The following is a 12,552-nucleotide window of genomic DNA, read 5'->3' on the forward strand; positions in this document are numbered from 1 at the left end:
ATAGCAGCTGCTCTTTCCCCTCCTGCCCCCCTCCCACCCCCCCCGGCTCTTTCAGGTGCCCTGGCCCTGCTTGCTGTAGGGAAAATCCCCCTCGACCTCACGTAAATCCCCAGTGCTTTCCTTTTCCTCGCACTGGGATCTTGAAGGGTCACAGCTGTCACATCCAACGTGGACACAGGCAGCCAAAAAGTCACCAGGGAATTTACAACCCACTGCAGTTACTGTGCTTATGATCCCACCTGGCAGAGGTGTCTCCCCGTATCCCCACCCCGAAAAATAACCCAAAACAACAAAAAGCGCCCAATTAGGGCAATTAAACTGCAGGCGCTCTTTAAGGCTGGTCATTAATCGGGCTCTGAGCTGAGTCAGAGAGCAGGACGTTGATGTGAAAAGAAGCTGAAAGCTCTAAAACACAAAGCAGGTACCCAGAGAGAAGGGGACTTGGGGACAGGACACAGGAACTGGAGTGACAGCACGCAACAGGGACGCTCAGAACAGAGAGATGCGAAGCTGGGGAAGGGGCTTTATGTCAGCATGGGATACAGGAGTGGCTCCAGTTTCTCCCTATCCTCAACACATGGAAGGGGAAAGCAGTCCAGAGCAGTGAAAAATCAGACAAACTTGGAGGGGGAAAACAAAGCCTTGCAATACAACCTTGCCTACCCCCCTCTGTTCAGACACCCACAGCTCCAGCTGAGCCCAACAGTGAGGGGGACTCTGACCCACACTTCTAGTTAAAAGCAACGCCCAGAGGGATGGCTAGAAGGGACAGGGTCCCCCCCAGCCTAATTAACCCCATTAGGGAAGAGGGGAACCCTTAGAAAGAAGTGTGGTACAGCTCACAAAGAGGAGGCAACACAAAGAGGAGGTAAAGGGGATTCACGTGGGACCCCAAACTAGGCAGGGGCACACAGTGCTTCATGGGGACAGATCTGGGAGGACGGAGCACCTGCAAAGCAACAGCAGAGAAGCTGGGAGGCCACACAAGGCCAGCACAGAACCCCCAACCTCCGGGAGTGCATGGGGCGACCCTGGGCTCCTGTAACCATAGGAGGCACGAGGGGAACCCCCTCTATAACGAAGAAGCCCCCATAGAAGCCCCCCAGCAACCACCAGAACTACGACTTCCTCCTCCTCCCCCACGACTCCGACACCGATACGAAGCTGCTCCCCTCCCCACACCGCACTCGGAGCCCCCCGTCCCCGCAGCCCATTACCTGCACTCCCAGCGCTGCCACCCCCTCCCTCCCCCTCCGCCCCGGAGCCGCCTTTTGACGGGAACCGCCGGCTCCGCGTCCCGCCCCCTCCCTCGGCCACGCCCCCTCCGCTGCCACGCCCCCGCTCACCCCACCAATGGCAACGCGGCACCTTTGAGACCACGCCCCCTAGGGGGTGGACCCGCCCTAACACCGCCTACCGTTGCCACATAAGGCGAGGGTTGAGCTAAGCCCCGCCCACTATGGGCGTGGTGTGGGCTGGCGGGAAATTGCACGTGGCTGCCCGGCCCCGGGACCCCAGAAAGCGGCAGCGCGGCACCCCGCGTTTCGGCCCAGCTTCTGCCCGTGCTGCTCCGCACCTGAGCCCTGAGGGGAGCCCCACACACTGCCAACGGCTTCTGGGCAGCTGCTGCTGGTTCTGCTTTGAGCTTTGGGGGTTCTGCTGCCTGGCGTTTTTGGGGACACAGACACTCTAGAAGGCGCAGTGGGGCGTGCAGTTTTGCTTCCTCCTGACCTTCCGTCCTAGCTGCTCACCGGGCAGAGCAAACTCCACCAGTCCAACAGTGCCCTCCAGAAGTCCTGGGCAAATCATCTCGCTGTTATAACAGCTCTTGAGGACATCCAGGTATCCTTGCAGAGTTTCACCTTTGCTCTGGTGCCTTCTGGAAGCTCAGGTGTCACGTGGCTCTGTCCACAGAGCTGGCAGTGCCTCAGAGGCTGCTTCCCTTCTGGAGTGCTAAGTAACAATCCACCGTGTACTGGGAGCATTCATCACCTGGCAAATGAAATTCATTTCATTTATGCGCCTGCAGCATCTGCAGAGCCGGTCTCCTACCTCTCCCATTTTTAGGATTACAACCAGGAGAGCTGCCACTGCAGACTGCAGTTCCTCACCCTGATTGCATCTCTTGGAGAGTTCATGGATTTTTCTGATGCCTAGATCAGATTAAGGGCAGAAGGAGAGCTGATTCATCCCCTTCCTCCAGACCAGAGACAGAAGCAAGTGCCCAAGCACAACTGCAAGCACAAGGATCAGCGTGGGCTCCCGGCAGTCAGGGCTGTTTGCAGCCCCCAGTCTGTTTGCACTCTCCGCTCAGCCCCATCGTAGCTGGGGCTCCACATCCTGCACACGAGCTGAGCCCTTGCAAAGCCCTCACATGGGGGTCAGGGACCTGCAGGTGGGGTGTAGCTGCCCTGCAGGTCCTGGAGGTATCTGGGGCTGTGCGAGCAGCCGTGAGTATTGATCATCATAAGTACTGATCTCAGCCACCCCAAACCTCCTTTCGGATGATGTAAATCAAATGTGGAGCACAAGGATTCGAGCTGAGCCATTTCAGCTCACACTGCAGCCCCAACCCAAACCTCTCAATGTTCTGGGCGCCTTACAGCCCTGCTCTGAAAACCTCCGGATATTTGTCAGCTTCTCCCTTTCCATCCTCCAAAACCTGTCTGGCAACATTTTATAAAGGGACAAGAAAGGCATCAAGAAAGTCCCTTCGTGATGCTCCAGGGTTTACCAAATGTCCCCTAAACCCAAACTCCCCAGAGAAAATGAACCCAAGCGCGGGCGGCACAGCAGACAGCAGCAATCACCGCCCTGCAGCTGCGCTCGTCGAGTTCAGCAGCTTTAATTTGTGTGGGGAAAGCGTTTCGCTGAATGTTTTCAAATTGATTTAATGAGAGCAATCTGTGGGGGAAAAAGAGGAAAGAAAAAAGGTCTGGGAAGAAATGAGAGTTCATTAGAGACAATTGGGTCGTATGGAACTTTTTTGGGGAATGAGGAGAGTGTTGTGGGAGAGGAGACAGACGGGGATGGTGATAGGGATGGGGGAAGGAAAATGGATGGGGATGGAGATAGGGATAGGGATAGAGATAAGGATGGAGATGGGGATGGGGATAGGGATAGGGATAAGGATAGGGATAGAGATAAGGATAGAGATGGGGATGGGATGGAGATAGGGATAAGGATGGGGTAGAGATAAGGATGGAGATGGGGATGGGGATGGGGATGGGATGGAGATAGGGATAGGCATAGGGATAGGGATAGGGATAGGGATAGGGATAGGGATAAGGATAGGGATAGAGATAAGGATAGAGATGGGGATGGGATGGAGATAGGGATAAGGATGGGGTAGAGATAAGGATGGAGATGGGGATGGGGATGGGGATGGGATGGAGATAGGGATAGGGATAGAGATAAGGATAGAGATGGGGATGGGATGGAGATAGGGATAGGGATAGAGATAAGGATAGGGATAGAGATAAGGATAGAGATGGGGATGGGATGGAGATAGGGATAGGGATAAGGATAGGGATAGAGATAAGGATAGAGATGGGGATGGGGATGGGAAAGAGTTAGGGATGGTGATAGGGATGGGGGAAGGAAAATGGATAGGGATAGGGATAGGGATAAGGATAAGGATAGAGATAGGGATAGGGATAAGGATAGAGATAGGGATGGGGAGGGGATGGAGATAGGGATAGGGATAGAGATAAGGACAGAGATGGGGATGGTGATGGGAAAGAGTTAGGGATGGTGATAGGGATGGGGACGGGGATTCAGATAGAGGTAGGGACAAGGACAGGGATGGCTCTCATGCTATTGCCATAGACTTGTCCCCTACACCCAGACTGGCTTTGAAGGGAAAATGCCTTTAAAACTACAGGGATTATAACTATAGGAACAAAAGGGATTTAAACCAGGACACCCCTAACACGACTTCACAGTGTTTGGCACCCGCCAGGACCTCGCCTTGAGGTTCCTCACCCACAGCTTTGAGTGCGGCTTCTTTCTTCCTGTGGGGATTCTCCGCTGTCTGCTACAGGGCTAAGCTCACCCTTCAGTCCACCCTTAGTGGCTCAGTGAAGGCTTCCCTCTCCCCATCCCTTCCCCAAAATGCCTTGTGCAGAGCCCCTGTTCACTTGAGGGTGATGGGATATGAGCAACTCACCCAATTAGGGGGGCAATTAGTGCGGACCGCAAGGCAGGGAGCCTCCCTCACGCCCTTCGCTCTCAGGAGGAAGAGAACCAATGATCCGTTAAAGCAACGCAGAGTTGTTACAAACATTTTCTTGATTTTTATGGTTTGAGTGATTATGAAGGGAAGGAATTTGGTTTTCCATTGAGCCTCACATTCGTTGGGGCAGGAAAAAACCTGGGAGGTCACAGTGGAGGCTCTGCGGGGTTATGTGAGCATCAGCTGACCCCAAAGATCCATTTCTTTTTCTGCTTCTGTCCCAGAGATGCAGCGCTTGGGGTGAGGGGGGTGAATGATCTGGTTTGGTTCTGTTCCCCCCCCCCCCCAAACCCACTGTATGCTCCTCTGCACCCAATTGTAACTGGGGAACGGGGGAATGGGGAGGGTGGATTTTCCCCCTATTATCTGTGCATCCAGAGTGCAAAGCCCCTAAAATGCCAATAAATCGATGCAGATGGATCAGCACCCCAACAGTGCGGCAATAAACCCGAAAGGACAAAGCAGGAGAAGGAAGGGACAGCTGGGAAATGTGAATTTCTGCAGCGGCAAGAGAAACCCTGTGAACCTCAGAACTGCCAGCGAGAGGCAATTTTCCCCTTAAACGCTGCGTTTTGGGGTAATTTGTCTGCAGCGGTGCTTTTCCCCTCCCAACCCTCCACAGCAAATCCCCGTGTTGGGAGCTGCAGCTCTGAGCTCCGGCGGAGGGGGAAGCCTGGAGCTGAGCTTTTAGCAGAGGGAGCGCTGTGCACAGAGCGGTGTAGGAGCCGCTGTGTGCTGGGTGAGGCGACATCTAGCGAGCCTGCAGCGCAGGACAGAGCGTGCAGGGCCCTACAGCACGTCCAGAGCATTGCATGGACACGCACAGCCCTGCACAAGCACGCACGACCTTGCACTAGGATGCACGGTATTGCATGAGCGTGCACAGCCTTGCACGAGGGCACGCAGCCTTGAGTATTTTGCACAAGCGTTCGTGGTTTTGCATTGCCCCACGGTGGGACTGGTGAACATACAGCAGTCTGGGGGCTCATACTGGGATGGTGCCCCCATACTGGTGCAGGAAGGGTCCATACTGGGATGGGTGCCCCCATAATGGTGCAGGAAGGGTCCATACTGGGATGGATGTCCCCATAATGGTGCAGGAAGGGTCCATACTGGGATGGGTGCCCCCATAATGGTGCAGGAAGGGTCCATACTGGGATGGTGCCCCCATACTGGTGCAGGAAGGGTCCATACTGGGATGGGTGCCCCCATAATGGTGCAGGAAGGGTCCATACTGGGATGGATGTCCCCATAATGGTGCAGGAAGGGTCCATACTGAGATTGGTGCCCCCATAATGGTGCAGGAAGGGTCCATACTGGGATGGGTGCCCCCATACTGGTGCAGGAAGGGTCCATACTGGGATGGATGTCCCCATAATGGTGCAGGAAGGGTCCATACTGGGATGGGTGCCCCTGTAATGGTGCAGGAAGGGTCCATACTGGGATGGGTGCCCCTGTAATGGTGCAGGAAGGGTCCATACTGGGATGGTGCCCCCATAATGGTGCAGGAAGGGTCCATACTGGGATGGGTGCCCTCATACTGGTACAGGAAGGGTCCATACTGGGATGGGTGCCCCTATACTGGTGATGGTTCCATATTGGGAAGCGGTCCCACTACCGGCTGAGGGTCCACACCGCTGCTGTGCGCATACCGGCGCCCAGAAGCCCGCTCCCCCCAGCGCATGCGCATTCCACCTCCAGAGCTCTGCGCAGCCCGTACGCATGCGCGAGGAGGGCCGCGGCTTTTGCGCAAAGCGCATGCGCGCACAGACACGTGTCCTCAGAACACGCCCCGCCCCTTCTTGCGTGCGGAACCCCCCGCGTGGTTGCGGCGCATGCGCAGTGCGGGACACGCCCCTCATCCCCACCCAAAAGGTAGGGCCGTGCGCACCGCCCTAACGCTGTGCGGCGCATGCGCACTGAGGAAGCGGCACACCCGGGCGGGGCGCCTCGTTGCGTCACCGCGGGAGCGGCGCCCTTCTCAGGCCCCGCCCATTACTCCGTGGGTGGGGCGGTGACGCAGCGCCCGCTCCCTACGCGCATTGGGCGGGGCGTCAGCGCGGGGGGCGGGGCATGAGGGCACCGCCTTTTCCTTCCGCCCTGCGCCGGAAGTGGAGGGGCGGGGCGAGGGTGAGGCGTCGTAGTCATAGCAACGGCGGCTGCGCGGCCCTGAGGCCATTCTGCTGCGGTGGGCGTGAGGGGCAGCGCTGGGTCGGGGGGGCTGCGGGGGCCGCGGTCCTTGAGGGGTCTTTGTGTGGGGATCCTTTGGGCTCGTTTGAGGGGAATAGTGCTTTTCGTGGGTGTTGGTGAAGGGGGTTTGTCTCTAAGGGGGCTGTCCGTGGGTGGGCCTGTGTGGGAGGGCTTTGGTTTTGGTTTTGGTTTTAGTTTTGAGGGGGGCGCGTTTAGGAACGTTTGGCTCCTCGGGAAACGTTTGGGGGAGCGCTGGGTGCCTCTGTGGGGTTTCTGAGGGGGTCTGAGGCCCTCTGTGTGGGGGTGTCCCTGCTTTAGGGGGGCTCTGTGGGGCTGTTCCTGGGGGGGGCGTTCCCACTGTGCTGGGTGGGACCTGCGGGGTACGGGGGGGGGGGGGCACCTGAGGGTGGGTGGTTTTCTGATAGGAGAAGGCTGTGAAAGTGGGGGGCTGTGTGTGAGGGTCTGTAATGGGTTCTGCGGAGGGAAGGGGAACGTTTCCCCTCCTGCCTGTGGTTCAAGGTGGAGTTTCTCTGTCTGTCACCAAACGCACTGAGTTCTCTGCTGCTGTCTGTGCAGCTCTTCCTCCACGGCTGCAATGGGTTCTGCGCTTTCTCTGTCTGCTGACAGCGCTGCCTCCAGGCGGAGGAGGAAGGCTGACGAGGATGATGATGGTGATGATGATTTACTCGACAGCCGAGACCGCAATGAGGACATTGCCAAATTTCCATACGTTGAATTCACGGGTCAGGACAGCATCACCTGCCCCACTTGCCAAGGCACTGGTTGCATTCCCACAGGTGAGTGCTGTGCTCCTTTTATCCTTAGCACAAAAAAAAGCGAGGTGCTGCAACGCTCCTTCCTTACTTAAAAGGTTTTGCAATCGCGTGGAGCTGCTCACTGTGTTCCTTCTGCTTTGCAGAGCAGGTAAACGAGTTGGTGGCTTTGATACCCTACAGCGACCAGAGGCTCCGTCCACAGAGGACGTAAGTGCATAATTAAGCATAATTAAAGCTCTGCAAAGAGCAGACAGTGCTCTTCTGTCCCTGACTGCCGCAGCTCAGGGCTTTATCCAGTCTGCAGCTTTTCCTTCGTCTCATGCCTTGTTTTCACTGAAGTGTGCCAACAAATACAGCTTAAACTTTCACTTCAAATATTTTCTGTTAAGTCCCATCGTGGGAGTGAATGTGGAAACAGTCGTCCCACTCACACGCTTTGTTTTTGCGCTCTCTACAGAAGCTTTTGGAAAGAAACTGCGTTCCCAACAGCACCGTTTGTAGATTCTGAGAATGCTTTGGGGCAAAGAAAGATTGTTTGGTTACTCATTACTGAAAAGTGAACTGTGTAAAGGGTGGCTGTTTTGAGCAATTTCAGATATGAAAAATGTTAGAGCAGCACTTCTGTGTCTCTTTTAGGGAAGAGCAGATATGCTTGGTTTTGCTGACAAGTTTGGGTTTCGGATACAAGATGTCTTGCAGTTGCAGATGCTGTGTTAGGGCAAAGGCTGTGACCCATTTCCTGCCTCTTCCAGGAAGCTCTATGTCCTCCTGTCGGTGCTGCTCTGCCTTCTGATCTCAGGGCTGGTCGTTTTCTTCCTCTTTCCACACTCTGTCCTGGTGGATGATGGCGGCATTAAGGTGGTTCAGGTCTGGTTCGACAGGAAGAACTCCGTTGTCCTTCTTGCCATCACGGTAAAGTTTTTGTGCATCCCTGTTTGTGAGGGGAAAAATCCTGTGCTGAGCTGCCAGGAATGTTCTTGCTACCCGTGCCTCCCTGCTGTCCTTCCAGGCCACTTTGCAGATCAGGAACTCCAACTTCTACTCAGTGACAGTGGACAGTCTGACCAGTCAGGTGCAGTACATGAACACCGTGGTGGGCAGCCAGCAGATCACCAACATCTCCAGCATCCAGCCACTAAGTGACAAGCTGGTATTTGTCTTTATTTGCCTCTGCAGCGTGCATTGCAAGCGCCCCTAAATCACATATGGAACTGGTGTGGTATCTCAAGCTCACTTGAGGGCACTGCATCTGTGCCTTGGAGCTTTGCTTGGCAGATAGTCTGGCTGTGCTCTCTGCACAGCAGCTGCAATGCAATGTAGTGCAGGAAATACTCAGACAGGGGGGTTTGGAAGGGAGTGATCAAACTGCAAGCGAATGGGTTTTTGTCTTACAGGTGAATTTCACGGTGAAGGCGGAGATGGGAGGACCTTTCTCCTATGTGTAGTAAGGATTTCCTGTTCTTGGTGTACAGTAGGTTTGAGCTGCTTTAGTTATTGCTGGCTTTGGAAATGAGTTGCTCTGTGCTCACTTTCTGGAAAACAACCATTTGCTAGAAATGACTTGAAAGGCCACTTTGTCAGGATGTTGTGTTGGGGTTTTGGATGCTGAGTTAACACCAGAGGTAAAACTACATCAGAAGATTCCAAGAAGCGCAGTCATTTCTGCTAGGCTGCTCAGCCCCTGCTGACCACTTTCTCTCTTTTCATCTCTTCCAGTTTCTTCTGCACGTTTCCCAAGGTGAAGGTGCATAATATAGTCATCTTCATGAGGTAGGTTTAGCTCTGCTCCTGACTCAGAATGGAACTGGTGCTGCAGCAAGGCTGGGGCAATCAGAGAAAACTGTGCTCGGCGAACAGCCCAGCCTGGTTCACTGTCAGCTTTAATCCAGGCCTGGTGGCACGGGTAAAATGTAAGATAGGGAGGAAGAGAAGACGCCAGCTGGCTCTGAATGGAGCTTCTGCACGGTGGGTGCTGCGCTTTGGGGCTGGGCTCAGCAGCTCTGCTCACCTCTTTGCAGCGAGCACCCTTGGGTGGGTCTGCTCAAAACCTGAGCACTTCTGAGATGAACATGAAGCCCCACTGATTGCATTGAGCAGAGGGATTTACCCCTGGCCCTCTCCTTTCCCTCAGGACATCGGTGAAGCTCTCCTACATGGGCCGCAGGACGCAGAGCTCGGTGGAAACGTATCACTACATCGACTGCAGCACCAACTCCACGGCTGACCCGGCCCCCTCTGGGCACAGCCTGGCTCTGAGCAAAGCCTGAGCAAAGCCTGAGGTCGCTGCTGGGGGTGGTGATGGTGCAGATGGATTTCCCTGGTGAAATATGAAACGTGTAGCTTAGAAAAGGAACTTTGCAATGGAAGCAGAAGGACCGCGAGTGGCTTTAGGAGAGACTTGAAGGCTCTGGGTCCCTTTTGCGCTTTGCTGCCTGCAGCTGGGCTGCGTTGCTGGCCTGTCCCTGATCTTGATGTTCACTTTCAAGCCTCCATGTCCCTTCCAAAGTGAGAGGCCTGACTTTTTCTTGAGCTCTTTAACTGTTTTTTTGTGTAGAAGAACTGAGGACTCGAGCTCTGTGCTTTGGGGTCCGAGGATCTCAAGGACTTAGATTTGAGTTTTGAAGTTTAGCACTGTCTGCTCCTTTCAGGGCAGGTTAACTGGTTCTGTGTGATGTATCCCAATCTGGCTTGGTGGCAGCCTGTCGCTGGCATCTTTCAGAGCAGAACTTGATAAAAAGGGATAATTCTCTGCCGGGGACGCACAGATGAGGTGTTCAGGCTTTCACCTTTGTAACTTGCACTAGTAGGAGGAAAGGGAATTGAAACCACCACAATGTTTTCTCCTTTGCTGGCAGCTGAGGCTGCCTCCAGCGACCCGATACCAAAACACCGGTCTTAATGAGGGCAGCCTCATTAAGCAGGGTGCTGTTGGCGTGGGGAAGGGTCCCTGTGGCTTTGACCCCCTGATCTACGCTGAAGCTGCTTCTTGGGCATTCAGCAGCTGTGAGTTCCCTGGTGTTGAACCCGGGGAAGGTGCAGCTCAGTGCTGCTTTGTGTTTGCCGACCTGAACTGATTGTGTTGAAGATGGGGCAGTTTTGTGTTTCAAAGGCTCACCTCTCCGGAGCCGATCGTTCCCAAAGGATGGCAAAGCAAACAAACCTGCAGTCCAGCCTGCTGCAGTCCAGCCTGCTGCAGTCCAGCCTGCTGCAGTCCAGCCTGCTGCAGTCCAGCCTGCTGCAGTCCAGCCTGCTGCAGTCCAGCCTGCTGCAGTCCAGCCTGCTGCAGTCCAGCCTGCTGCAGTCCAGCCTGCTGCAGTCCAGCCTGCTGCAGTCCAGCCTGCTGCAGTCCAGCCTGCTGTGTTTGCAGCTTGGAGAACTTTGTTCTGCTTTTGCCCTTTTTGGTTTTTGTGGAACCAGGTCACTGCTGCCTCCCGTGTTTCCTCTGCGTGCGCCCTGTGCTGTTCTCCATCCACCTCTATGTGGAAACAAAGCGGCCAAAGCCTGCAGGGGAAATGGCTCCGGTGCTTTGTCAATGAAGGAGGCTTTCTTTTGTGCAAGCGTGAAATAAAAATGCCCTTTGTTTTTTAAGAGGTGGGGTGTCTTCCCAGCAGAGCTGCTAGAGCTGAAGCCTGCTTGTTAAAGCGGGGCTGTGCGATGAGCGGTGCCTTTACATGGAAACCGAGGAAACGCTGTGTCTGCGTCCTGTGGAAAGCAACCTTTTGTCCCAGTTCGGTGACTGGCATCGTGTCACCTTTTCACAGAATCACAGAATCACCCGGGTTGGAAGGGACCCCAAGGATCACGCAGTTCCAACCCCCCTGACAGGGCCACCAAACATCCACATTGAGATCAGGTTGCCCAGGACCCCGTCCAACCTTGAACACGGCCAAGGACGGGGCATCCACAGCCTCCTGGGCAGCCCGTTCCAGGGCCTGACTGCTCTCCTGTTCAAGAACTTCCCCCTAACATCCAACCGAAATCTTCCCTCCTTCAACTTGGATCCATTTCCCCTCGTCCTGCTGTTCTCAGCCCTTTGGAAGAGTTGACTCCCCTCCTGGCTGTGGGTTCCCTTCAGGTATTGATAGGCTGCACTGAGGTCACCCCGCAGCTTCTCTTCTCCAGGCTGAACAAAGCCCAGCTCCCTCAGCCTGTCCTCATAGGGGAGGTGCTGCAGCCCCCTGCTCATCTCAGTCGCCCTCCTCTGGACCCTTTCCAACATCTCAATGTCTTTCTTGTCCTGAGGGCTCCACACCTGGACACAGGACTCCAGATGGGGCCTCACAAGAGCCGAGCAGAGAGGGACGATCACCTCCCTGTCCCTGCTGACCACCCCTCTCCTGATGGAGCCCAGGATCCCATTTGCCTTTCGAGCTGCCAGAGCAGCACTGCTGCCTCGTGTTCAGCCTCTCGTCCATCAGGACCCCCAGGTCCTTCTCTGCCGAGCTGCTCTCATGTCCACTCCTCCCAGCCTCTACGGGTGCCTGGGGTTCTTCCGGCCCAAATGCAAAACCTTGCACTGTGCCGTGTTGAACCTCATCAGGTTCACCCGAGCCCAGCCCTCCAGCCTGTCGAGCTTGCCTGAGCGCCCCTTGTCTCCTGCTGCTGATTCGGGGGAGCGAGGGCTGAAATCCTCGCCTCACCTCCGTTGCCACACAGGCTGCAGGGTTTGGGTTCGCGGACCTCGGCTCTGCTGTCCCTGCACCGTCCCCATCACGAGCTCCTCACGCCGTGCTGATAAAGCTGATAAACCCCCAGCAGCTTCTAACTCTGCTGAGTTGAGTTTTCTGTAGGAGAGCTGCAGGGCTCCCACGCTCTGCCCTTTCTCATCCTGCTGGCTGAGCCTCCTGCAGCCCTCATGGCGTGGGGGGCTCTGTGTCCCCTCATGGGTGGCAGCAGGAGGTGGCAGAGCTTCCTGCCGACCCCCAGCCCTTTGCTGCGGTGCTTTGGCTGCAGGTAACAGATGCTCTTCTGTATCTGTTGTCCATCTGCATGGACATCATCTGCACGTCCAGGTCCCAAAAGCAGAGCAGCTTTTACCCGGTGAGGGCGAGCTCAGAGGGCTGCCTGCGGGATCCCCCATCCTGCTGCTTATCCGAGCAGGGAAACAGCTTGTGGGACACGGAGAGCCCTGGTAATTGGGGGTGCCCTCTGGGTCATGTGGCACTCGGCCTTATAAAGGGCGTTTATTTTGGAAAATCCTCCTTAATCCTCCAATCCTTTCTAATGAATTTCTTCTGCCAACGTTTCTTGCAGCTCCCAGCCCTGGAAAGCTGCCTCAGGTGCTTGGGCTGCAGCATTGCCAGCTGCCAGCACTTAAAACTGAGACCAGGGCCCCAAAGTAACGTTTCTTTA

At 55.4% G+C, this 12,552-nt stretch overlaps 2 protein-coding genes across 5 annotated transcripts in view; one reads left to right on the top strand and one right to left on the bottom strand.

Moving 5' to 3' along the window:
• VDR (vitamin D receptor) overlaps positions 1 to 1,256 on the bottom strand; it is a 34,202-nt gene extending 32,946 nt beyond the window's left edge. Inside the window, exon 1 of one of the 2 annotated variants that reach the window (XM_052668650.1) lies at positions 1,218 to 1,256. The gene's annotated coding sequence lies outside the window, so the exon portion shown is untranslated. The remainder of the gene's footprint in view (positions 1 to 1,217) is intronic. The other variant, XM_052668641.1, reaches the window with a different exon arrangement.
• Positions 1,257 to 6,316: 5,060 nt separating this feature from the next.
• TMEM106C (transmembrane protein 106C) lies at positions 6,317 to 10,788 on the top strand. 3 transcript variants are annotated; one of them, XM_052668719.1, is made up of 8 exons: positions 6,317 to 6,422; positions 7,001 to 7,221; positions 7,344 to 7,407; positions 7,953 to 8,112; positions 8,210 to 8,350; positions 8,595 to 8,644; positions 8,917 to 8,970; positions 9,332 to 10,788. In XM_052668719.1, the coding sequence occupies exons 2-8, from the start codon at positions 7,020 to 7,022 to the stop codon at positions 9,465 to 9,467; spliced, it is 807 nt and encodes a 268-aa protein (XP_052524679.1). In that variant the 5' UTR covers positions 6,317 to 6,422; positions 7,001 to 7,019; the 3' UTR covers positions 9,468 to 10,788. The 3 variants fall into 3 exon arrangements, with proteins under 3 accessions (XP_052524679.1, XP_052524697.1, XP_052524688.1); XM_052668737.1 differs by having other exon boundaries at positions 6,346 to 6,364; XM_052668728.1 differs by lacking the exon at positions 6,317 to 6,422 and adding an exon at positions 6,429 to 6,445.
• Positions 10,789 to 12,552: the final 1,764 nt, after the last annotated feature.

This window comes from Tympanuchus pallidicinctus, unplaced genomic scaffold (genome assembly GCF_026119805.1).
Source record: "Tympanuchus pallidicinctus isolate F22 unplaced genomic scaffold, pur_lepc_1.0 scaffold106, whole genome shotgun sequence".
Classification (NCBI taxonomy): domain Eukaryota; kingdom Metazoa; phylum Chordata; class Aves; order Galliformes; family Phasianidae; genus Tympanuchus; species Tympanuchus pallidicinctus.